Source organism: Bombina bombina, chromosome 2, assembly GCF_027579735.1.
Source record: "Bombina bombina isolate aBomBom1 chromosome 2, aBomBom1.pri, whole genome shotgun sequence".
Taxonomy (NCBI): Eukaryota; Metazoa; Chordata; class Amphibia; order Anura; family Bombinatoridae; genus Bombina; species Bombina bombina.
Window position 1 is genome coordinate 254,881,698 of NC_069500.1, and position 24,764 is coordinate 254,906,461.

Genomic DNA, 24,764 nt, shown 5'->3' on the forward strand with positions numbered 1-24,764 from the left:
TGGTAAGTAGTTATTGGTGTTACATTTTTAAATTCTTGCACATACTTACATACTTTCGTAAATACATTTTGTTATTATGTAATTTATGTATGTGTCCATATCTTATAACACATCTTATAACACACATAAAGATGTCCACAGCACCAATAATATAAAAAGTGTCTCTATTGACAAAAAATCAGCAACGTTTCGTAACTACTGTCACTTAATCATTGCATGATTAAAAAGACACTTTTTATATTATTGGTTCTGTGGACATCTTTATGTGTGGTAATATTTGTGGAATTGGCAGATTCACGAGCACTGAATGATCCGGCAGCTGTTCCTAACTTCACTTGGATCGTATCTTATAACAAGTTAGTTTAACCTCCGGTTTGCTAGTACAACGGAATTACTGTGTAACGAAATGATGCATGTCTAAAAAGTGTGTCAAAAACATGAAAAGTTTGTAAAGCTCTGGCCTAAAGGGATAATTTACATTACACCTTCACTGTAAATGGCGATAGTGATTTTAACATTCCGCCAGTGGCACAGAACCATCACAGTGAGAGGCCACCTTCTAACAGTGATTTCATCCCTTTAGAACATTTTACCTGCAATCTTGATCGCAATGCAGATACCTTTATATCACAATCTGCTATTGTTGCAATCCTTTCAGCAGCTTGTAGTGTTGGGATTACCCTCCCACCTCCACTGCATACCCCCATTTAGGTACTGGCAGACAGTGTGAAGTTTTAGGGCTTTATTAAAATAAAAATAAATATTGTATTTATTTTCTGCAGTGTAGGGATCCCCCATTACCTTCCCACCTCCTGTCTGCCAGTACCCAGCTTACATACATTTTTTTATTGTATTTGCATTTTTTTTTTCTGTAGCATAGAGAACCCTACTATCCACACAAACCACGGAACCCCGCAGCAGATACAGACAGTCACACTGTCTGTATCGGCGATCTGGCTACATATGGTAAAAGGCAGCACAATCAAAAATAAAATGAGAATGTAATCTCTAATATGGTTATTTGCACTTGGGATAATGATCAGCGCTCCCTTACTATATGAAGGGGCAGATGTCTTCTGCTCCCGGCTGCAGTCTCCTCTATCAAACCTGACAGCGAGGACCGTAGCATGCGCCACAGTGTTGGACATAGGTACTACGTCAACAAAGTGCACTGGGCAAAGTACTGTGTGGAATAGTACTTACATCCATTTGGCACAAAGGGTTGAAGGGGCACTAAATGTCAGTTGCCTGCAATGCTTTGAAATTACTGAAGGATTACATATTTTTGCAGAAGTTCATTTCTGTATTATATGCTTTATTGAAGGCTGCACTGCCACCGCTAATTCTTTTTTCAGATATTGTACTGAGAATGCCGTCTTTGTGGCCAAGTCACACATAAATGATCTTGCAATTTGTAAAATTTTCTTTTCTATAGAATGTTATGTATACATTTGTCTTCTGCTGGTCACTGTGTCATTTAGTCAGTGTTCAGATCAAAGCTCCTGGCCACAGAATACAGACACAATAAGCGAATAGCAACTTTAAAGAAGGCCCATCAAATCAACTGACCAATGTCCTTAACATATAAAACGTGCCCCTGTTTTCTAGGAACAAGCATTCAGTGGATTTCCTTCTGCTAAGAAGAGAAATGTAAAAGAGAACATCTGGTGATGATGTATAGCCACAACACACATTGATGTCTTCCAGCTGACCTTTTGATTTTAAGAGTTTAAATCTATATTTCATATCATAGGATAATAACCAATGCAGACTGCTGCTTAGCCAAAGAAAAAAAGAATACCGACTTATCCTAGTTGCTGGAATTGTCAGGTTGAGCAGAACACTTAAAAGACCAAACAGATTTGTATTTTAGTTTCCTGCCCACAATAAATAACCTTTTAAATAATTAGTAATATAGAATAGTGTAATTATGAGCATACCAATTTGTACATCATTTGTCAATCTCATTACTTATTCATTTATCTTAACCCTAGGGTGTCACCTACCCATTAAAAGGTAATAGGCCCAGTTCTTAATAATAATAATAAAAAAAAATAGAGCCCTTACACTTAACACTACTTATTTGGTTATGGGGCTCCAATATCAAAATGTGTGAAGATATTTTAAAGTTTTACTTTATCTGTTTTTACAGCTTAAAAGACCTGTGATTGCATTACTAGTATTTTCTGGTCCATTCCATTCTTCTAATGCAGTAAGCACCCATCAATCCCATGTAACCAAACCCGCATACCAGGCTCCTTATTTTATTCAGGTCTTAATTTCATTATTTCTCCTTCAGTATCTCATGTTTTCAAGTTCATATTTATATTGTTATTTGTTCTCAGGATTCTTCCTAGTCTAATCTAAAAAGTATAAATACACTTCACAGGCATTATGTTTTATATTATAATGGGAATTAAAATATCAATTCTGGTAACAACGTTTAAAGAATCAAGCTATACCTGTTCTCTAGTAAACCAACGAGCATCTTCTATTTCAATCTTGTCAACGCAGATGTCAGTGGATATTGCGCCTGCTAAACAGCCTATCATTAGTGATGAAGGCATCGGCCAAGGTTGGCATGAGACATACTGAACATGGCCAACTTTTACTCCACTTTCCTCTTGAACTTCCCTCCGAACAGCATCTTCTATTGTCTCCCCTGGTATGACAGAAAAAATTATATCCATTGTAAAAATATTACATACAGTTGGAAAAAAAAACTTGTAACAACACTATTTTAATGAATGTCAAATATATTTATTTCCAGAAAGAGAAGTTTAAAAAAAATGAGAAAACAAAACACAAAATACATTTCCCTTAAAAGGGATCTGAAACCCAATTTTCTTTAATGAATCTCATAGAGAATGCAATTTTAAGCAACTTTATAATTTACTCCTTTTATAAAAAAATTCTTCCTTCTCTTGGTATCTTTATTTGAAAAGCAGGAATGTAAGCTTAGAAGCCGGGCCATTTTTGGTTCAGCACCTGTGTAGCGCTTGCTGATTGGTGGATAAATGTAGCAACCAATCAGCAAGCACTGTCCAAGGTGCTGAACTAAAAAATGGGCTGGCTCCTGCATTTTCAAATAAATATACTAAAAGAACAAAGAAAAATTGATAATAGGAGTAAATTAGAAAGTTTCTTAAAATTGCATGCCCTATCTGAACCATGAAAGAAAACATTTGGGTTTCATATCCCTTTAAGTGTAAGGATTAAGCCCATTAAAGTAAATATTTGATTATGTATATTTTGTAGCAATTGCCTAGTAGATATGAGCATTTGTGCACTCTGTTAGCTAACAAATGTGGAAGAAGGCGGCCATAAGACGCATTAGGCTCTTTTCAGACCCAGATTCATTCTTGTGAAAGTGCAACACACTGAGATCTGTGTAAATCCATGGCTTCTTCTGCATTTGTTAGCTCACAAAGTGCACAAATGCACATACCCATTGCATCCCATGCTAATTATTTCACATAATAAATTGTTATATCGCCATTGCTTGCCTTGTCGGACATTTTAAGTCATGCTTTTGAATAAGTAAGAAAAATGTTCATCATCAGTTGTTGAACCAATTCACCATGACCTGGAGCTACATGTAATTTTTTATAATATTTTTTTTTATTACATTTTGCGTAGTAGTTTAACTTATGATTTTAATGCAAAAGGTTATAACATTCAAATATATTACAATTTCCCCTTGTCAGATCCTTTTTTTTTTTTTACAACATACAAAGAGGATACTGTTCTTTTGAAGTTATCAATACAAGTATTTTCCATTTTGTGTCCTCTTCAATAAGTCAGCAACTAGTTCTTCCAAAATTAGCAGCAAACATGCAGTACATACATTGATTTTGCAGAATATGAATCATCCATAACTGTGCAGGTCCACGATGTTAGCTTGATATATTAGTCATTTGATGGTGGTCACTTTGGTTCCATTTGGTTTTACTTTTGTCATGTAAAAGGTAAGTGACTTTGTAAAGTATACAGAATTATAGTTAATTTATATATATCCTCTTTGATATAAAAATGCCTTGACATCTGTAATGATACAGTTCTCTCTATCCCCGTTACTGATTAAGATACACTTCACAGACAGGATGTCCCAAAACTACAAAGATAACATTTGTTCCCCAAATGTCAGATACAGACTTCAAAAGATACTTTATTTCATTGCTTAGAGAGATTAGATCTCCCCCAATAGATATGCATCCTAGCTGATCATAGACCCCCTGCAATGACAGGGACACTGAGTCTACCCTTAAGTTGAGATATACAAAGAATCCCAGGATATAGTGAGTTAACAGACACGTGATAAGCAAATGATAGATCACTAAGTGCCAATATACATATACCTGTCTAGAAGGGACACTGGCAAATGTGATAATACTGTGACCTTAAAGTTTGAAATAAACTGTCTGTATAATTTGCAGATATACCGTATTTAATATACCAAGACATAGGAAGGTGCCAATACATGTAAGTCTAGGATATGTGTCACATGCTGCACACTGTGTTGGATATAAAGTGAATTAAATATGTAACTGTATTGATTTAAAATGTTTGAATAACAACATTTCTTTATATTTCAGAAATCTGATGTAACAATATTTACAGAGGTTCTGAATTGATGAATGCCTACTAAATAAGTTGTCTTACGACTATTATCATAGATATGATTGCATGCACTCATAAATTATCAAGAGATGTACTAAATATGGGATATATTTATATTCAATGAAATAAGAATCCAATAAATATATTTATATAATTAATAACGAGAGAATTCTACTCACATGAGATGTGTAATATAAAAATGACTGGAAAATATATTATATAAATAAGGAATGAAATAATGCTATTTAAATTTCATGATATATTTATTAATATCATACTGGAAACATTAAATTATATTACTAATTATTCTAATATAATATGACTCTTAAATCCATCCCTTGAGATATATTATAAATAGAGGATTGTCTGGGAGCATACATTAGATAGGCATATTTGTATTATATATATATATATTGACAGATATAAAATTATACCCATGTCTAGTCTTATAAATACATACTCAGTTAAATTAGATGGGCCATATATTCGACCCAATATTTTAGTAGAACTAGGGTATCACAAGTGCATCAAATAGACACTTTGTAAAAATTTATACTAATAAAATTACATTCCTACTCCTGTTTCCGATGGGCGAAACCAGTAAAGAGCTTGATTGGTTAATTAAGTGCCAGATGCAGATAAGTGAATACCCAATGAGAGGTGAGCTCAGACTCAGAGCGTTTCATTGAATGATTCTGAAATGGAAGTGGAGTTTATCACAAATAAAAACCTATTTGCAAAGGAAGTGAAGGCTTTTACTGACTGACCTTTGCCTTGCCTGTGGTTGCCTTTCTGCCTGTGCTACTAATCTTTACACTGACAGACCTATTGCCTAGATATATACAGTCTTTGTAAGACAAAACCTATTAAAACCCTCTTTTGGAAAAGAGATATTGGGCTCACTTCACTTCCAAAGTTGTGCAAATAATCTCTTTATATGACGGTGAAAAAGAATTAAAAGAGCTGAAACTCGCAAATTGGTTAACTGGTAATATATAGTAATTTTAAACAACTTTCTAATTTACTTCTTTTATCTAATTTGTTTCATTCTCTTGGTATCATTTGTTGAAGGAGCAGCAATGCACTACTAGTTGTAACTGAACACATGGGTGAGCCAACGACAAACATATTTCTGCAGCCACCAATCAGCAGCTAGAACCTAGGTTATTTGCTGCTCCTGAGCTTACCTAGATAAACATTTCAGCAAAGACTAACAAGAGAAAGAAGAAAATTAAATAATATAAGTAAATTGGAAAGTTGTTTAAAATTGTATGCGCTGTCTGAACTGCAAAATAAAAATTTTGGGATTCATGTCCCTTTAATTAATTTGACCATTGCGAAAAAGAGATATTTTGTATTTTATACTTATAAATTGAAGTTACTGTGATATATTTTAGAAAGTGCACTTATTATTGTGGCTAAAATCGTCTTTTTCAAGAGCAGTAAAAAACAATTGGAACAATTGTTTTTTACTGCTCTTGAAAAAGACGATTCAGTCGTTGAAACGCGTAGAGCCAAGCCAAAAAAGAGCCTTTTAATTATGTTTTAATAAATATTTGTTTGCTACAACAAGTATTTTGCTGCCTTTCTTGGAAGTAATTTAAAGCTACCTACCACTTTTTGAGGAGCCGGATTCCGAAATTTATCGGAGTGAGTATATTGCACATTTTATTCAGCAAAAGATACAATTACCTGCAGTGCAATTTCTATTATCTACAGATACTAAAGCACAGTGTGGAAAACTGGGACAGAGATCCTTTTGAAGAAGCTGAACTCTGAAATTTTTCGGAGTGAGTATACGGCACATTATTTTGTTGTCAACTCCTGCAAATCACAAGTTAAGTTTCTTTCTTCAGTGTGCACGTCAATATACACGAGATTCAAGACCAGCGCCTCTATACATTTGATCTATATTCTACTCACAGTCCTGTTGGGAGAGACTGTTAGAGGGCAGCGGTCACTTAAGAGGGGAGTATTGTGCTCTATTCTAGTCATTCTGTACATTGTGTTGTTAACATCTAACATATCTGTATAGTCTTTGCTATTATCATGAATCAGATAGAGCATGCAATTTTAAGCAACTTTCTAATTTACTCCAATTATCAATTTTTCTTCGTTCTCTTGCTATCTTTATTTGAAAAAGAAGGCATCTAAGCTATTTTTTGGTTCAGAACCCCGGAGAGGTTTTGTTTATTGGTCAGTTAAATTAATCCACCAATCAGCAAGAACAACCCAGGTTGTTCACAAAAAATGGGCCGGCATCTAAACTTACATTCTTGCTTTTCAAATAAAGATACCAAGATAATGAAGAACATTTGATAATGAGTTAATTAGAAAGTTGCTTAAAATTGCATGCTCTATCTGAATCACAAAAGAAAAAATTTGGCTTTAGTGTCCCTTTAAGTAAGCTGCTTGGACATTATTACAAGAAGGTATTTCAACTAATAACCTTCTTCAAAGGCTGTAGGGTTTTCTAAAATTAAACTGGGACATTGAGTAACATTTGTTTTATTTAGATAAGAAAATGATTAGCTAAACTGCGTCATATGTTCTGTGGTAATGTATGACATACAGCATCACAACACAGCCATATATGAGTCACATATGTGTTAGTTCTACAAGAACAGGACTAGCTAAACTGCGTGTTCTCTAAAGTGTTTTTGTATGAGATACAACATCACTAGACAGGAGACAGAGAACACCCTTAATGACTCTGGGGTTTATTTAATGTAAAAATACAGAGGGACATAGTGCAGAGGAGCAGTGGATGCTTTGTGAAACTGCTACCCTGCTGTAGCACAGGAGTCTACTGATATGGGGAGAGAAGGGACTTAGAAAAGTAAGATGCTCCCTTTGACTCCCAGCTAGGTGATACAGACACCGCACAAGCCCCGAACCAAATAACTGGGACCGGTAGGACTAATAAAGTGAGTTCCTCTGGCACCCAGCTATGAGCGACGCTCCATGCTCTATCGGCTGACGAAATCACTGGTGGAGAATTAGAGCAAATGCGCTCCCTCCAGTTCCCAGTTAAGCAAGACACTCACCTCTAAGGGAAGTAAGTAATTAATGGCTAGATTACGAGTTTTGCGTTATGAGCTGTGCAGTGCTAACTTGCAGTTTATTCTCACTGCTCACTTATCTGCAGCGCTGGTATTACGGGTTTTTATCAACCCGGCGTTGACAGGCAAGAAGTGAACGTAGAGCAAAATTGCCCTCCACACTGCACTCCAATACCAGCGCTGCTTAAGTGAGCGGTGAGCTGGTTATAAGTGCTCGTGCACTATTTCGCCATAGCCATCAATGGGGAGAGCCGGCTGAGAAAAGTCTAACACCTGCAAAAAAGCAGCGTAAAATTCAGTAACACAGCCCCATTGATTCCTATGGGGAAACACATTTTATGTTTACACCTAACACCCTGACATGAACCCCGAGTCTAAACACCCCTAATCTTACACTTATTAACCCCTAATCTGCCACCCCCGACATCGTCGACACCTACATTATATTTATTAACCCCTAATCTCCCTTCCCCGATGTTGCCGCAACCTACCTACATTTATTAACCCCTAATCTGCTGCCCCCACTATTCTAAATGTATTAACCCTTAAAAAGTCTAACCCTAACACCCACTAACTTAAAAATAATTTTAAAAAATCTAAATAAAATTACTATCATTAACTAAATTATTCCTATTTAAAACTAAATACTTACTATAAAATAAACCCTAAACTAGCTACAATATAACTAATAGTTACATTGTATCTAGCTTAGGGTTTATTTTTATTTTACAGGCAAGTTTGTATTTATTTTAACTAGGTAGAATAGTTACTAACTAGTTATTAACTATTTAATAACTACCTAGCTAAAATAAATACAAATTTACCTGTAAAATAAAACCTAACCTAAGTTACACTAACACCACACTACAATTAAATAAATTACCTACATTAAATACAATTAAATACATTAAATACAATTAGCTAAATTACAAAAAATAAAAAACAAATTACAAGATCTTTAAACTAATTACACCTAATCTAATAGCCCTATCAAAATAAAAAAAGCCCACCCAAAATAAAAAAACCCTAGCCTAACCTAAACTACCAATAGCCCTTAAAAGGGCCATTTGCGGGGCATTGCCCCCAAGAAATCAGCTCTTTTACCTGTAAAAAAAAAAATACCCACAACCCCCCTCCAACAGTAAAACCCACCACCCACACAAACAAACCCCCCAAATAAAACCCTAACTAAAAAAACCTAAGCTCCCCATTGCCCTGAAAAGGGCATTTGGTTTGGCATTGCCCTTAAAAGGGCATTTAGCTCTATTGCGGCCCAAAGCCCTAACCTAAAAATAAAACCCACCGAATACACCCTTAAAAAAACCTAACACTAACCCCTGAAGATCCACTTACTGAGAGAAGCCTTCATCTAAGCGACAAGATGTACTCAAGGAAGCCGGCAGAAGTGGTCCTCCAGACGGGCAGAAGTCTTCACCCAGACGGCATCTTCTATCTTCATCCTTCCGACGCGAAGCGAGTCCATCTTCAAGACATCCGGCACGGAGCATCCTCTTCCAACGACGACTACCCGACGAATAAAGGTACCTTTAAATGACGTCATCCAAGATGGCGTCCCTTAGATTCCGATTGGCTGATAGGATTCTATCAGCCAATCGTAATTAAGGTTGAAAAATCCAATCAGCCAATAGGATTGAGCTCACATTCTATTGGCTGTTCCAATCAGCCAATAGAATGCAAGCTCAATCCTGGGGGGTTGGTTGTGTGGGTGGTGGGTTTTACTGTTGGGTGGGTTGTGTGTATTTTTTTTACAAGTAAAAGAGCTGATTTCTTTGGGGCAAAGCCCTGCAAAAGGCCCTTTTAAGGGCTATTGATAGTTTAGTTTAGGCTAGGTTTTTTTTTTGTTTTTTTTTGGGGGGGGGGGGGCTTTTTATTTTGATAGGGCTCTTAGATTAGGTGTAATTAGTTTAAATATCTTGTAATTTGTTTTTTATTTTCTGTAATTTAGTGTTTTTTTGTAATTTAGCTAATTGTATTTCATTTATTTAATGGTATTTAATTTAGGTAAGTTATTTAATTGTAGTGTAGCGTTAGGTGTTAGTGTAACTTAGGTTAGGTTTTATTTTACAAGTAAATTTGTATTTTTTTTTTTTTATATATCTTTTATTTATATCGAAGCACAAAGTATAATTCAAACAATAGATATTTATCCAAAAACCAGATTCCTTATATACAGAAAAAACAATATAGAAAATAATGTAAAGAATCAGAAAGAAATATTAGCCATTTTTAGCAAAATGAAACATAACAATTCTTTCTAAGTTTATAGCTTCTAAATGGTAATTTTGACAGAATTGTTAAATCAGTAGTCAGTTCTATAATCTTAAACTTTTATACTTATACATTTGTGCTACTTTCCTATTTGCCTAAAAATAATAATAAAAGAACAAAACAAGACAAACACACAAAACAAAACAAAAAAAAAAAAAAGGGGAGAGGGGGGGGGATCCTGAACATCAAGCTCCATACTGCACTCTTTATCTGTATAAGACTAAATTTTTAATGCCAAGCAAGAGGAAATATATTATTCAGAACAAGGGTTCCAAAAAAATCTGTTTTATGGAAACATTTTGTTAGCGAGTATTGTAGATTACTGGGTTGATCTAAAATTAAGGTGAGCCATTTGTTAAAAATTTTTTTGACCTGATTATGTAGTAATGAGTTGGTATTTAGTTGTTCAAACATGATTTGTGAATAAACTGCTTGTTTGAATGACGTGATTGGCTGGGATATTTTCTTTTTCCAATGCCGGAGGATTTTATTACGACCTACCAGAATTAGTGTCAATGGTTTTGGAGAATTTAGTGGTATCCTCATTAGTTAGAAAAAGAATTTGATATATATCTAGAGTGAAATTCTCATGCAAGACCTTAGAGAGCCAATAAGTTATTTTAAGCCAGAACTGTTTAATTTTAGGACAAAACCAGAAGCAGTGTAAGAGGTCAGCATTAAGTTTTTTACATTTAAAACAGTCGCGTGATTTATTAGCTATCCATTTAGCTAGTATTTTCGGTGTAATATATGAGTTGTTAATTTAATGTGTGATTCTTTCCATGTAGTGGGAATTTTGGCCTCTCTTACACGTTTGATACTGACTTGAATTTTTTCTAGTGTTATTTCTTGAAAATGGGGCCTCCGCATACCAACTAGAGATTCTAGACCCAATTGTCCCTGTTTTGACATTAAGATTTTATAGATTAGTGAAATAGTGTGAATACAATTTTTATGTAAAATAATATAATCTCTAAACTCACCAAATTGTCTATAGTCTTGTCTGATATTTTGAAGTCAATTTATATAGTATCTAAGTTGTAAATATGCATAGAAATTTTTGTATGATAAATTATATTCTTGAAGAATAGATTCAAATGTTCTTATTTTACAGTTGTTATCAAGCACTTGCGATACATAAATTAACCCTTTCTCTTCCCACTTTATAAAGATTTCAGATGTCAGGGCAGGAGAGAATAAATTATTACCTCTAATGGGGAGATATGAAGATATTCGATAGTCAATGTCTAGAACTACGCACAGTTTTTGCCATGCTGAAACCACATTACAAATTACCGATAATTTTTGGATATATGCTGGTAGTAGTGTCACTGGGCAATGAATAATAGCTTTGAGTGAAAGAGGAGCAACCAATTGTTTTTCAATTGAAAAATTTGTGAAATAATTAGTGCCTGTAATCCAATCAAAAGCGAAGCGTGCCAGTATTGAAATATTATACCATTTTATATCAGGGAGGGCAAAGCCTCCAAATTCTGGTAGTTGAAACAGTTTGGCTCGAGATAGATAGTGCCTTTTCTTACTCCACAAAAAGGAGGTACAGTTTTTATTAAAAAGCCTTAGATCTTTATTAGAAACAAAAAGGGGGAGATTTTGAAGAAGGTATATTAGTTGTGGGAGAAGAATGGATTTAATTAACATAATTTTAGCTGAGAGAGAGAGATAGGGAATGAAGCCCATCTGCACAATTTCTCAGATACGTTTGAGAAAAAAAAAAGAATAATTATTCGTGTACCAGATATTGGGATTTAATTTGTATCCAGAGAAGGAACTAAATTGTTTAAATATATCTAAAACAATAGGGATATTTAATTTAGTATTTTGAACAATAATAGATCATCCGCATAGAGCGAGAGAACAATTTGTTGATCCCCTAATTCTATGCCTTGTATAGATTCTCTTAATAGAATTGGGAGAGGCTCTATGGCAATGTTGAATAAGAGAGGGGATAGGGGGCATCCCTGTCGCATTCCTTTATGTATATGAAACCTAGAAGTTGGGTTGCCATTGACTAAGATATAAGAAATAGGAGAATGATAAATAGACCTAATCAGTGAAAGGAAATTTCCACTAAAACCAAATCTATCAAGAGCAGTATATAAATGGTCCCATGTTACTGAATCAAAGGCTTTCTCGGCGTCGGCTGTTAACAATGCATAATCTTGTTTTATACAGGGTTTGCTTTCTTGAGTTTTAATGCAGAAGTATTCTAGTATAGTAGTGACACGGCGTATATTTTTGATGGAGGATCTACCAGGCATAAAGCCGGATTGATCCTCGTGAATTATTTGTTCTATGCCAGATTTAAGCCTTTTTGCTATTATAGTAGTGAGTAATTTGTAATCTACATTCAGAAGTGAAATGGGTCTATAAGAATATAAGAAGCTGGTTCAAGGGGGTCTTTACCTTTCTTGAGTATTAATGTAACAGCCGACGCCGAGAAATATCCAGACATAGGCTTCCCTGCTATAAAATACTCATTAAAGAGCTTGACCAAAATAAATAGAAAATAGAACTCTGATGGAAGCTGATCAGGGTCAGGAGCTTTATTGGTCTTAGCAAGATCTATTGCCTCAGCTACTTCTTCCGAGGTAATAGGGGTATTTAGAAAATCTAGGAAAGCTGTAGAGATTTTAGGCGTTTTAACTCTATTCCAAAAACTATTTTTATTTTCGAAATTAATCTCTTTAGCCGCATAGATATTTTGAAAGTATATATAAAAAATTTCTTTGATCTCTAAGGGGTCGGTATATCTTTCTTGGCCATCCCTGATAGCTTCAATTGTGTTGTTTTTTTTCCTAGCCTTATTTAATCTGGCCAAGAATTTAGCCGATCTGCCAAATTGTCCACTATATTTTGCGTTAATTCTGATCTCTTCCCGTAGTGTTTTTTCTTTAAAGAAAAGATCGCGTTCCATTTTGGCATTCTGGAATTTATTCCAGAGAGTTCTAGTGGTATTATTAATATAGTTTTTATATGAATTGCTAAGTTGGTTTGCCAGCTGTATTTCACGAGCATTAGAATATTTTTTAATTTTTATCATATATGCTTTAATTTCACCTTTGAGATACGATTTAGCAGCTTCCCAGTAAATTTAAATTTTATCTAGATAACCTTTGTTAAAATATTGGTAATCTCGCCATTTTTGTCCTAACCAGTCAGAGAATTTTTTTTATCTTGGAATAGAAAATTAGGGAAATAAAAATTACTTGCTGGATTGATATTTAGGTTCTTGGTACGTATATTTAAGGAGATGATAGCATGGTCAGATATGACTATATCAGCAATTTGGGCATCAATATTCATTGATAGCATGGAGCTGGAAATAAAAAAAAAATCTATTCTAGAAAGTGCTCTATATGATTTATACTCGCAAGAAAAAATTTGAGAATCCGGGTATTTGATACGCCATATATCATGGACTTTCAAATTATTACAAATCTGACAAAATATTTTGGCCTTTACGTTAGAGAATTGAGAATTGTTTTGTGAACATCTATCTAAAAGCGAGGTTGGGATTAAGTTAAAGTCTCCTACAAGAATCAAGTTTTAGCCAATATATTGGGATAAATGTACAATAAGTTTATTCCAAAATTCTATATCTACCAGATTCGGTCCATATATATTACAAAAGACATATTTAGTATTCCCTATCTCTATTTCAATCAGGAGCCATCTATCCTCCTTATCTGAAACTTATTTTAATAGCTTAAAAGACAAATTTTTATTGAACAATATAGCCACTCTTCTTTTCCTCTTATTGCATGCAGATGCAATTACATGGCCAACCCTTTTTGATTTAAGTTTATTTACCTCTGTAGCTTTAAGGTGTGTTTCTTGTAGGAAAGCAAGATCAGGTTTGTGTTTACTTAATTGCTTGAGAATCAGCTTCCTTTTAATAGGGGAGGTTATTCCTCCTATATTTCAAGATACACTCTTAAAGGTGGCTCCTATCTCCTATGTTTGAGTCAAGTGTAAGGGGAATGATGAGAGAGAAAAAAAAAAAGGAAAAAAAAAAAAAGGAAACAAACACTAAAAACAAGATCTTGTCTACCAAATGACAACATCACAGGGAACCCAATGATATGTTCCTGCGCTCTCTAGTACAACTCTCAATGATATGTTTGCTAGATCTAATTAACTTCCTTATCTTATAACATGATTTTCAGATTATTACAGAATTGTCTGGCTTCTTGTTAATTTACCATAGTATATGTGGTGACCTTATCATCTACTATTATTTTGGCTGGATATATTAATCTAGCCTTATATCCTGCATTAATTAACTTAGTGCAGATGGGGGCCATGGCTTTCCTTCTTTGGGAGGTTTCGCTAGAGTAATCCTGAAAAATGTTGGCATCCCCAACCAGCACGGAGCTATTTTTCCTGTAGAGTCGCAATAGTGTCATTTTGTCATGTTAGTTTTGAAATTTAATCATAACTGCTCTGTGTTGGATTGTCCCAGTCATTGTTTTTCTCTGGGGGCCTATTCTATGTGCTCTTTCAATCAGTAGAGGAGTGTTATGTTGTTGTAAGCCTAATATTTGTGGGAGAGATATAGAAGAAAAATGCAAGAGATCAGCAAACTCATTGGACTCTGGTAATCCTAATATTTTTAAATTATTGCGTCGAGAACGGTCCTCAAGATCTGTTACGCAATCTTGTAGAATTTTAATATATTTAGTGTGATCTGTCAGTTGGAGTGCTTGACCATTTATAATATCCTCTGTTTCAGAAACTCTGTTTTCAACCTCATTGAGTCAATTTGAAAATTGTCTAATCTCAGCCGTGAGGTTAACCATCTGTGACTGTAACAACTCAAATTGAGGTAGAAAAATTTCTGACAACTGGTTTACTAATGGTTGGATATCAGATTTGGTAGTTGTAGTCTCTTTTACTGTTTCAGGCAAGATGTCTGAAATACGGTTCTTTCTGTCTTTTTGTTTAACTGGCATGGTTGGCGAGTTAAATTTAGAAGCCGAAATATATCTGTCCATATATGGTACTTTGCTTTTTCCCTAGTGCACACTCTGCTTAAAAAAAAAAAGAGAAAATAAAAGGTGAAGAGTGAAAGAAAAAAAAAGAAAAAGTACAAAAGGTGCGCAAGAAATCACGTAGTGTGACTATATATATGATGTGATCACTTCATTACTAGCAAAAAAATTGTGTAAATTGTAGAATAAATGAGTGTACCTGTCGGCTTTATATGTATGTATGTATATATATATATATATATATATATATATATATATATATATATATATATATACACACATACATACACACATATATAGACACGCGTGCAAAGAGGAGTGAACTTGGGAATATGATTGTAGGGAACCTGTCCCTTGTTTGCCTCTATTTTCTTTTTTTTCCCCTTATTTTCCCTTTAGTTATTTATTTTTTTTCCCCTTTATTATTTCAATAGATACTGTGTTGGTGTATTATAAGGGGAAAAAGGAGATAATTGTAAATACAATTTTAAGTACAGAAATAGCGTATTAATACTACAAAAGCTATAAGATACTACAAAAAGCTATAAGTAGCGCTCGGTCCAATTCTCCTGTTCTTATAAAAAGCTATAAGATAGCGCCCTAGAGGCTAGTCCAGAGATAGTCTTGGTGTCTGTGTTTTAATAAAGGCCGCTAAATATTATGGACTAAGTGTGTCATATAGGGTATATTTGGGAGCGAGCCCAATAATACCTAAAATTACCGTAATATGACCATTATATAATCAGTTTGAAAATCGTCTTTAACAAATTTAAGACTTGTTGAATATGACAAAAAATAATATAGATGTATAGGCTATAGTACAACCAAAATCCCTGGGTAAGCAGCAATTATCTAGTTACCACCAAAACACATATACAGGAATAAAAAATATGATACAATTATAGGTCTGTGGATTCAACAGATAGTCAACCAATGATAGTTTGCTGGTTATGAGGTGGTGGTGACAAAACAGATTTTGTCATCGGAGACTGTGGTAGAGAAATGTCGGAAATAGTAAACAGTTCCTTGAAGCCTAAAACGAGTCTTGCTCAATATTGAACCCTCTGTTTGCCAGTCCAGTATAGTTATTCCAATAGATTTATTCAGCTCATCTAGGTGTTATAGTACTGTCTTTGCTCAGATCTGACTAGCTTAATATAGTAAAAAAGAGGGATATAGGCAATAATTTTAGACAGAATGCGGGGAAACAGACGCCAGCAATATCAGTAAATTGATATATACTTTGCGCGATATAATACTGGGTCTAGACTGGATTGAGTCAGTATAGCTGGACATATAGGGTGTAGAAGTAGGCACAGTTCTCATAGATTTTAAAAAAGGAACATGCTGTAGATAGTCATAAATCACGTCCCCAGGAGGGAGCCCATATACTTGCGCTTTTCAGGTCCAACGATATGATGAAAGAAATAGAGACTCACTGGATCTGGTGTAGGATGACAGCTGTATTGAGATCGTCTGATACTGTTGGAAGAGGTTGGAACGAATATCACCTGTGTACTAACGGTGATATCGAAGTAGCGGCTTTATCCAGAAAGTACAGCTGGGCAAGATGTTAGTGCTACTGTTGCCGTGCTCCGTTTGTCTGTCAAAGTGGATCTGTGACGCTGCTTGTCACAGATATACGGGTAAAGAGGATACCAGACCCTAGGGGGTGAGACCATCCCACAGCGGGTCCAATAAGCGTAGCCTTCTTTTACAGCGAGCCGTGAAGATTTAAGTATAGCTGATTTTGTTATCACTCATGCGAGACTCCAGTGCAAAGGTTGGTGATATTGCCTAGATACCAGCAATACATAAAGGAAGATCCGAATCCTTCTATTGTAGCCTGTTAGAATCTCTGCTACAATAGCGTGTGGGTCCCTGTGGTGTGGCCAGTTGCGGCTCTGGCGATGGAGCCTGTATTAAGATCTCACGGGCTTCCTGCTTGGGCTCTGGTTGTAACTGCCCAGCTCCCTAGGGTGCAGACCGCACCAGCAACGGGAGAGACAGGAAGGGAGGAAAAGATGGTTTACAGGCCGTCGATGCACCACGGCGCAGCTCGGCGTGGTCTGCTCCGGATCAGCTCCTCCCACCGGAAGCCACACTTCTTACTTTCTATGGGAGGCATCGGTTAGCTAAATTTGTATTTATTTTAGCTAGGTAGTTATTAAATAGTTAATAACTATTTAGTAACTATTCTACCTAGTTAAAATAAATACAAACTTGCCTGTAAAATAAAAATAAACCCTAAGATAGATACAATGTAACTATCAGTTCTATTGTAGCTAGTTTAGGGTTTATTTTATAGGTATTTAGTTTTAAATAGGAATAATTTAGGTAATGATAGTAATTTTATTTAGATTTATTTAAATTATATTTAAGTTAGGGGGTGTTAGGGTTAGACAGGTTTAAATGGTTAATAAATTTAGAATAGTGGCGGCGACGTTGGGGACGGCAGATTAGGGATTAAAAAGTATATTGTAGGTGGCGGCGATGTTGGGGGCAGCAGATTAGGGGTTAATTGGTATAATGTAGGTGGCGGCGATGTCCAGAGTGGCAGATTAGGTGTTAATAAGTATAATGTAGGTGGTGGCGGCGGTGGCGGGGCAGCAGATTAGGGGTTAATAATATTTAACTAGTGTTTTTGCGAGGCGGGAGTGCGGCGGTTCAGGGATTACTATGTTTATTCTAGTGGTGGCGATGTCCGGAGCGGCAGATTAGGGGTTAATAATTTTATTTTAGTGTTTGCGATGCGGGAGGGCCTCGGTTTAGGGGTTAGTAGGTAGTTTATGGGTGTTAGTGTACTTTTTTGCACTTTAGTTATGAGTTTTATGCTACAGCTTTGTACTTTAAAATTCAGTTAAATTTAACTGACTTTAAAATTCGTTAGGAATCTTGGCGGTAGAGGGTGTACTGCTCACTTTTTGGCCTCCCAGGACAAACTCGTAATACCGGCACTATGCAGGTCCCATAGAAAAAAAGACTATACGCAATTTACGTAAGCTGATTTGCGGTAAGGCCAAAAAAAGTGTGCAGTACATCTATACCTGCAAGACTCGTAATACCAGCGGGCGTAAAAAAGCAGGGTTAGGACCTGATAATGCTGCTTTTTTACCTTAACACAAAACTCGTAATCTAGCCATAAGTAAGGTACACTTCTGTCAGAGTGAAAAATAAGTGCCAAAGAGGGAATTTCACTTATGTTTCACTCTGTGACAGAAGTATGCCTTACCTAATTACTGACAACTGATCCTCCCTGGCTCATGGAGTATTGAAATTCGATAGAGCTTGTGTAAGAAGGAGCACTGAGGATACAGCGTCTTCACAAGTTAATCCAGCTAAATGGTGAGTGCATTGATTCTTTATATATTTTGGGATTGTTAGCATCTAAAAAGGGAAGTAAACCTTAAAGTGATTGTAAAAGTTTAATGAAAAAGTACCTGGTATAAAAGGCACTTTCATTTATTAAACTTTACAATGAAGCTTCTTTTTTTTAAATACATAATACCTTTATTTATGGAAAAAAAATGGTGATCCTCTGCCCGTTTCTCCTGCTGTAGTTAGCACAGCAATGACAAATCCGGCTTCCTTCAATCGTTGCGTGGTCCCAGAAGCTGGACGCCAAAGAAGGCGGAGGAAGCCGGATTTATCATCGGTGTGCTAACTACAGCAGGAGCTGCGAGGGGTTTTCATAAAGAAAGATAAGTATTTTAAAAAAGAAGCTTAAAGTTTAATGAATGAAAGGGCCCCTGTTTTTAAGAGTATTTTTAGATACCGGGCACTCATTCATTAAACTTTACAAGCGCTTTAAGAGGGCAAAACAATTAAATTGGCAACATAGAAGAAATATTGCGCATAAAACAGCAAAATCAATAAATTGTGTAGCCTAACATTGACATAAGCTTGTTAACAGATACTTATCTGAAATCTGCAGCTGCAAGAAAAAATATGACACAGGCTTGAAAAATGTTAGCAATGCAGTACGCTACCTAGTGTGCCTACTAATAGCCTAAGGGCTACATTAGGCAGCTGGTATTTACCCTGTGATCTTATCATGCTGCAGAATGACTATTCAGTAGAGAGCCTATCCATTACTGTAACTAACAGTAGGTTGATATCCTGAGGTAGTACATCTTCATGTGCAAACAAGAAGAGGCTAAGGAACTATCCCAGCGACACCCATGGCAGCCTTGTGACCACAACTCCATAAAGAAGACTTACCTTGCACAGCCAGTACTCTCCTACATGCATCACTTCCAGGAGCTATATTAAGGGGAAAAAATTCCAATATCCTTGTAATTTAATAATCCTGAACACCTCTCTCCTTGCCATCTCCTTGACGAGGCAAAGATCTACTGGGAGGGAAAGGGAAGTAGGAGGGATACTTCTGGCCGTTAAAGCTTTGGTGTAGGGTGTCTTTGCCTCCTTTTGGTGGCCAGGAGATGATTTCCCACAAATAAGGTTTTTTCTCTCACCACCTTAAGAAAGAAAATATTCTTTGCAATAGTAGCGAGCATATTAAGTAGTTTAGGTGTGAATTTTATTGTATAAATAAAAATATATATTTATATTTAGCTATTAAACAGAGATTAGAAAGGAATATAGATGTTTGTTTGCTCAAATACCTATTAAATATTTTACTAAGTAACTAAAATGAATCAGTAATAAAACCATGCTAACTGAAGAGAAGAGGACAGGCTACCCAAGTGTCTTTCCTTAACTGCACGTGTGCAAACAGAGTTTGTGCTTTATCTGCGTATTCGTTTATGATTGGTTAGCAATGGTTCTTTTGTTCTGGGGGATAGGGAAATCAGTGAAAAGAGAAACAATATAATCATTTGACAAAATAAAGCTGCATTATTCATTGCAAACGTATGATCAGATATGAAGGCACATTATCATGCAGCTTAAAATGTGTGTTAAATGTGTCTCTAAAAGGGAATTCAGTGCAACCCAAGTTTATGTTTTTATGGACCCAGGATGTGTACATTTTTTAAATCTATAAAAGGCACAATGTTTTCTTTTATGTGCTGACTTAAATGTGTAAAAAGTGTCAATGTCTTGTTTCTGTACCCCCAGGAATTTTACGAGATTATACCTAATGATCAAAAACCTCAATAATACAAGTACCTGATCCAAAGCATACTGTCACCTAATACTGATGCTAAATTAAAACACACTTTACTCCCAAACACCTTGTAATTAGGTAATTAGAAGACATTCAAAAACAGAATTTATGCTTACCTGATAAATTACTTTCTCTTACAGGTGTATTCAGTCCACGGATTCATCCTTACTTGTGGGATATTCTCAATCCCTACAGGAAGTGGCAAAGAGAGCACACAGCAAAGCTGTCCATATAGCTCCCCTCAGGCTCCGCCCCCCCAGTCATTCGACCGACGGTTAGGAGAAAAAGGAGAACCATAGGGTGCAGTGGTGACTGTAGTTATTGTAAATTAAATTTGAACCTGACTTAAATATCAAGGCAGACCATGGACTGAATACACCTGTAAGAGAAAGTAATTTATTAGGTCAGCATAAATTTTGTTTTCTCTTACTTGGTGTATTCAGTCCACGGATTCATCCTTACTTGTGGGATACCAATACCAAAGCAATAGGACACGGATGAAGGGAGGGAACAAGTCAGGTAACCTAAACGGAAGGCACCACTGCTTGCAAAACCTTTCTCCCAAAAATAGCCTCCGAAGAAGCAAAAGTATCGAATTTGTAAAATTTGGCAAATGTATGCAGTGAAGACCAAGTCGCTGCCTTACAAATCTGTTCAACAGAAGCCTCATTCTTGAAAGCCCATGTGGAAGCCACAGCTCTGGTGGAATGAGCTGTAATTCGTTCAGGAGGCTGCTTTCCAGCAGTCTCACAAGCCAATCGGATGATGCTTTTCAGCCAGAAGGAAAGAGAGGTAGCAGTCGCTTTCTGACTTCTCCTCTTACCAGAATACACAACAAACAAGGATGATGTTTGTCTGAAATCTTTAGTTGCTTTTAAATAGAATTTTAAAGCACGAACCACATCAAGATTGTGCAACAGTCGTTCCGTCTTAGAAACTGGATTAGGGCACAGAGAAGGAACAATGATTTCCTGGTTAATATTCTTATTAGAAACCACCTTTGGAAGGAAACCTGGTTTAGTACGCAAAACAACCTTATCTGCATGGAACACCAGATAGGGTGAATTACACTGTAAACCAGACAATTCTGAAACTCTTCGAGCAGAAGAAATAGCTACTAAAAACAAAACTTTCCAAGATAATAACTTAATATCTATGGAATGCAAAGGTTCAAACGGAACCCCTTGAAGAACTGAAAGAACTAAATTTAGACTCCATGGAGGAGCCACAGGTCTGTAGACAGGCTTGATTCTAACTAGGGCCTGTGCAAACGCCTGAACGTCTGGTACAGCTGCCAGACGCTTGTGTAACAGGATAGACAGAGCAGATATCTGTCCCTTTAAGGAACTAGCTGACAGACCTTTCTCCAAACCTTGGAGAAAAGACAATATCCTTGGAATCCTAACCTTACTCCATGAGTAACCCTTGGATTCACACCAACAAAGATATTTCCGCCATATCTTATGGTAAATTTTCCTGGTGACAGGCTTTCTGGCCTGTATCAGAGTATCTATAACTGATTCAGAGAAACCCCGCTTAGCTAGGATTAAGCGTTCAATCTCCAAGCAGTCAGTTGCAGAGAAACTAGATTTGGATGCTTGAAAGGACCTTGGATTAGAAGATCCTGCCTCAATGGCAGTTTCCATGGTGGGACCGATGACATGTCCACTAGGTCTGCATACCAAGTCCTGCGTGGCCACGCAGGCGCTATCAGAATTACAGAAGCCTTCTCCTGTTTGATTCTGGCTATTAGCCGAGGGAGAAGAGGAAACGGTGGAAAGACATAAGCTAGCCTGAATGACCAAGGCGCTATTAATGCATCTATCAATGCCGCCTTTGGATCCCTGGATCTGGATCCGTAAAGGGGAAGTTTGGTGTTCTGACGGGATGCCATCAGATCCAACTCTGGAATGCCCCAAAGCTGGGTCAGCTGAGCAAAAACCTCCGGGTGGAGTTCCCACTCCCCCGGATGGAAAGTCTGACGACTTAGAAAATCCGCCTCCCAGTTGTCTACCCCTGGGATGTGAATTGCAGATAGATGGCAGGAGTGATCCTCCGCCCATTTGATAATCTTGGATACTTCCTTCATCGCTAGGGAACTCTTTGTTCCTCCCTGATAATTGATGTACGCTACAGTCGTGATGTTGTCCGACTGAAATCTGATGAATTTGGCCTCTGTCAGAAAGATTTTCATTTCTACCGAGTCTATTAGTGTTCCTAGAAAGGAAACCCTTGTGAGCGGGGACAGAGAACTATTTTCTACGTTCACCTTCCACCCGTGAGACCTTAGAAAGGCCAGAACGATGTCCGTATGAGCCTTGGCTCTGTGAAAGGACGACGCCTGTATTAATATGTTGTCTAGGTAAGGTGCTACTGCAATGCCCCGCGGTCTTAGTGCCACTAGAAGGGACCCTAGCACCTTTGTGAAAATTCTGGGAGCGGTGGCCAACCCGAAAGGAAGGGCCACGAACTGGTAATGTTTGTCCAGAAAGGCGAACCTTAGGAACTGATGGTGATCTTTGTGGATAGGAATATGTAGGTACGCATTATTTAGATCCACGGTAGTCATATATTGACCCTCCTGGATCATCGGCAAGATTGTCCGAATGGTTTCCATCTTGAAAGACGGAACTCTTAGGAATTTGTTTAGAATTTTTAGGTCCCAGATTGTCCTGAAAGTTCCCTCCTTCTTGGGAACTATGAACAGGTTTGAGTAAAAGCCCAGTCCTTGTTCTGCAATAGGAACTGGGTGTATCACTCACATTTTTAGAAGATCTTCTACACAGCGTAAGAACGCCTGTTTCTTTATTTGGTCTGAAGACAAATGAGAAATGTGGAGCCTTCCCCTTGGGGGAGAATCCTTGAATTCTAGAATTTACCCCTGAGCAACTATTTCTAATGCCCAGGGATCTGGAACATCTCTTGCCCAGGCCTGAGCGAAGAGAGAAAGTCTGCCCCCTACTCGGATCGGGGGCTACCCCTTCATGCTATCTTGGTAGCAGGAGCAGGCTTCTTGGCCTGTTTACCCTTATTCCAGCCCTGCAAGGGTTTCCAGGTTGCTTTGGGCTGGGAAGCGTTATCTTGCTTTTGCGGCAGCAGAGGTAGTGGCAGGTCCGCTCCGGAAGTTGCGAAAGGAGCGAAAATTAGCCTTGTTTTTGGCCTTAAACGGCCTATCTTGTGGAAGGGCATGGCCCTTGCCCCCATTGATATCCGAAATAATTTCTTTCAGCTCTGGGCCAAATAGGGTCTTCCCCTTGAAGGGAATATTTAACAGTTTCGTTTTGGACGACACATCGGCCGACCATGATTTGAGCCAAAGCGCTCTTCGCGCCATGATGGCAAAACCTGAATTTTTCGCCGTTAGCTTAGCTAATTGGAGAGCGGCATCAGTGACAAAAGAATTAGCCAGTTTTAGAGCATGAATTCTATCCATGACCTCATCGTATGAAGTCTCCCTTTGGAGCGAATCCTCCAAGGCTTCGAACCAAAAAGCCGCAGCCGTAGTTACCGGAATAATGCAGGCAATTGGTTGAAGAAGAAAACCTTGCTGAACAAAAATTTTCTTCAGCAATCCTTCCAATTTTTTATCCATAGGATCTTTGAAAGTACAACTGTCCTCTATTGGTATAGTTGTACGTTTAGCAAGTGTTGAAACAGCCCCCTCTACCTTAGGGACCGTCTGCCATGCGTCCCGCCTAGGGTCGTTTATGGGGAACATTTTCTTAAAGATAGGTGGGGGAACAAAGGGTACGCCTGGTCTCTCCCACTCCTTAGTCACAATATCCGCCACCCTCTTTGGGATCGGAAATGCCTCAGTGTATACAGGGACCTCTAAAAACCTGTCCATTTTACACAATTTTTCAGGGACCACCATGGGGTCACAATCATCCAGCGTAGCTAAAACCTCCTTAAGCAGGACGCGGAGGTTTTCCAGCTTAAATTTAAAAGCTAATGAATCTGACTCTGCCTGCTGAGAAACTTTTCCTGTGTCAGAAATTTCTGCCTCAGACAGACCTTCCCTCACTGCTACCTCTGAGTTTTGTGAGGGTACTACAGATAAATTATCCAAAGCTTCAGATTGCTCATCCTCTGTATTTAAAACTGAGCTATCGCGCTTTTTTGGAAAAACTGGCAGTTTAGATAAAAATGCTGCAAGGGAATTATCCATTACTGCTGCTAATTGTTGTAAAGTAATAGGGGCCAATGCGCTAGAGGTACTTGCGCAGGCGTAACTGGTGTAGACACGTGGGGGGAGGAAGAAGGACTATCCTCATTACCCTCCGTTAAGGAATCATCTTGGGCAGCATTTTTAATTGTCACTGGATGATCTTTAAAATGCTTAGATGTTTTGGCACACTTTAAACATAAATGCAATGGGGGTACTGCCATGGCTTTTGAACATAAAGAACAAGGTCTATCTGAAGGCTCAGACATGTTTGACAGACTCAGACAACACTAAAATATTGAAAAAAATACTTTTTGAAAAAACGTTACTGTGTCTTTAAATAATAAAAAGCACACACTTTTTTACCAAATCATCAAAAAACATCCGATCTTAATGAAATTTTCACCACATGATCCTAATGCTTTGAAATGATTGCACACAAATTTTCAAATCAATTAACCCCTTAATGCCCAAACCGGAGCAAAATG

General features: G+C 37.1%; 1 protein-coding gene across 2 annotated transcripts in view; it reads right to left on the reverse strand.

The window, feature by feature from the left end:
• The window catches only part of NUDT12 (nudix hydrolase 12), a 194,197-nt gene that overhangs the window by 3,127 nt on the left and 166,306 nt on the right, over positions 1–24,764 (reverse strand). For both annotated transcript variants that reach the window (XM_053701524.1, XM_053701525.1), the window contains exon 6: positions 2,463–2,662. In XM_053701524.1, coding sequence (XP_053557499.1) covers positions 2,463–2,662 — 200 coding nt within the window. The remainder of the gene's footprint in view (positions 1–2,462; positions 2,663–24,764) is intronic.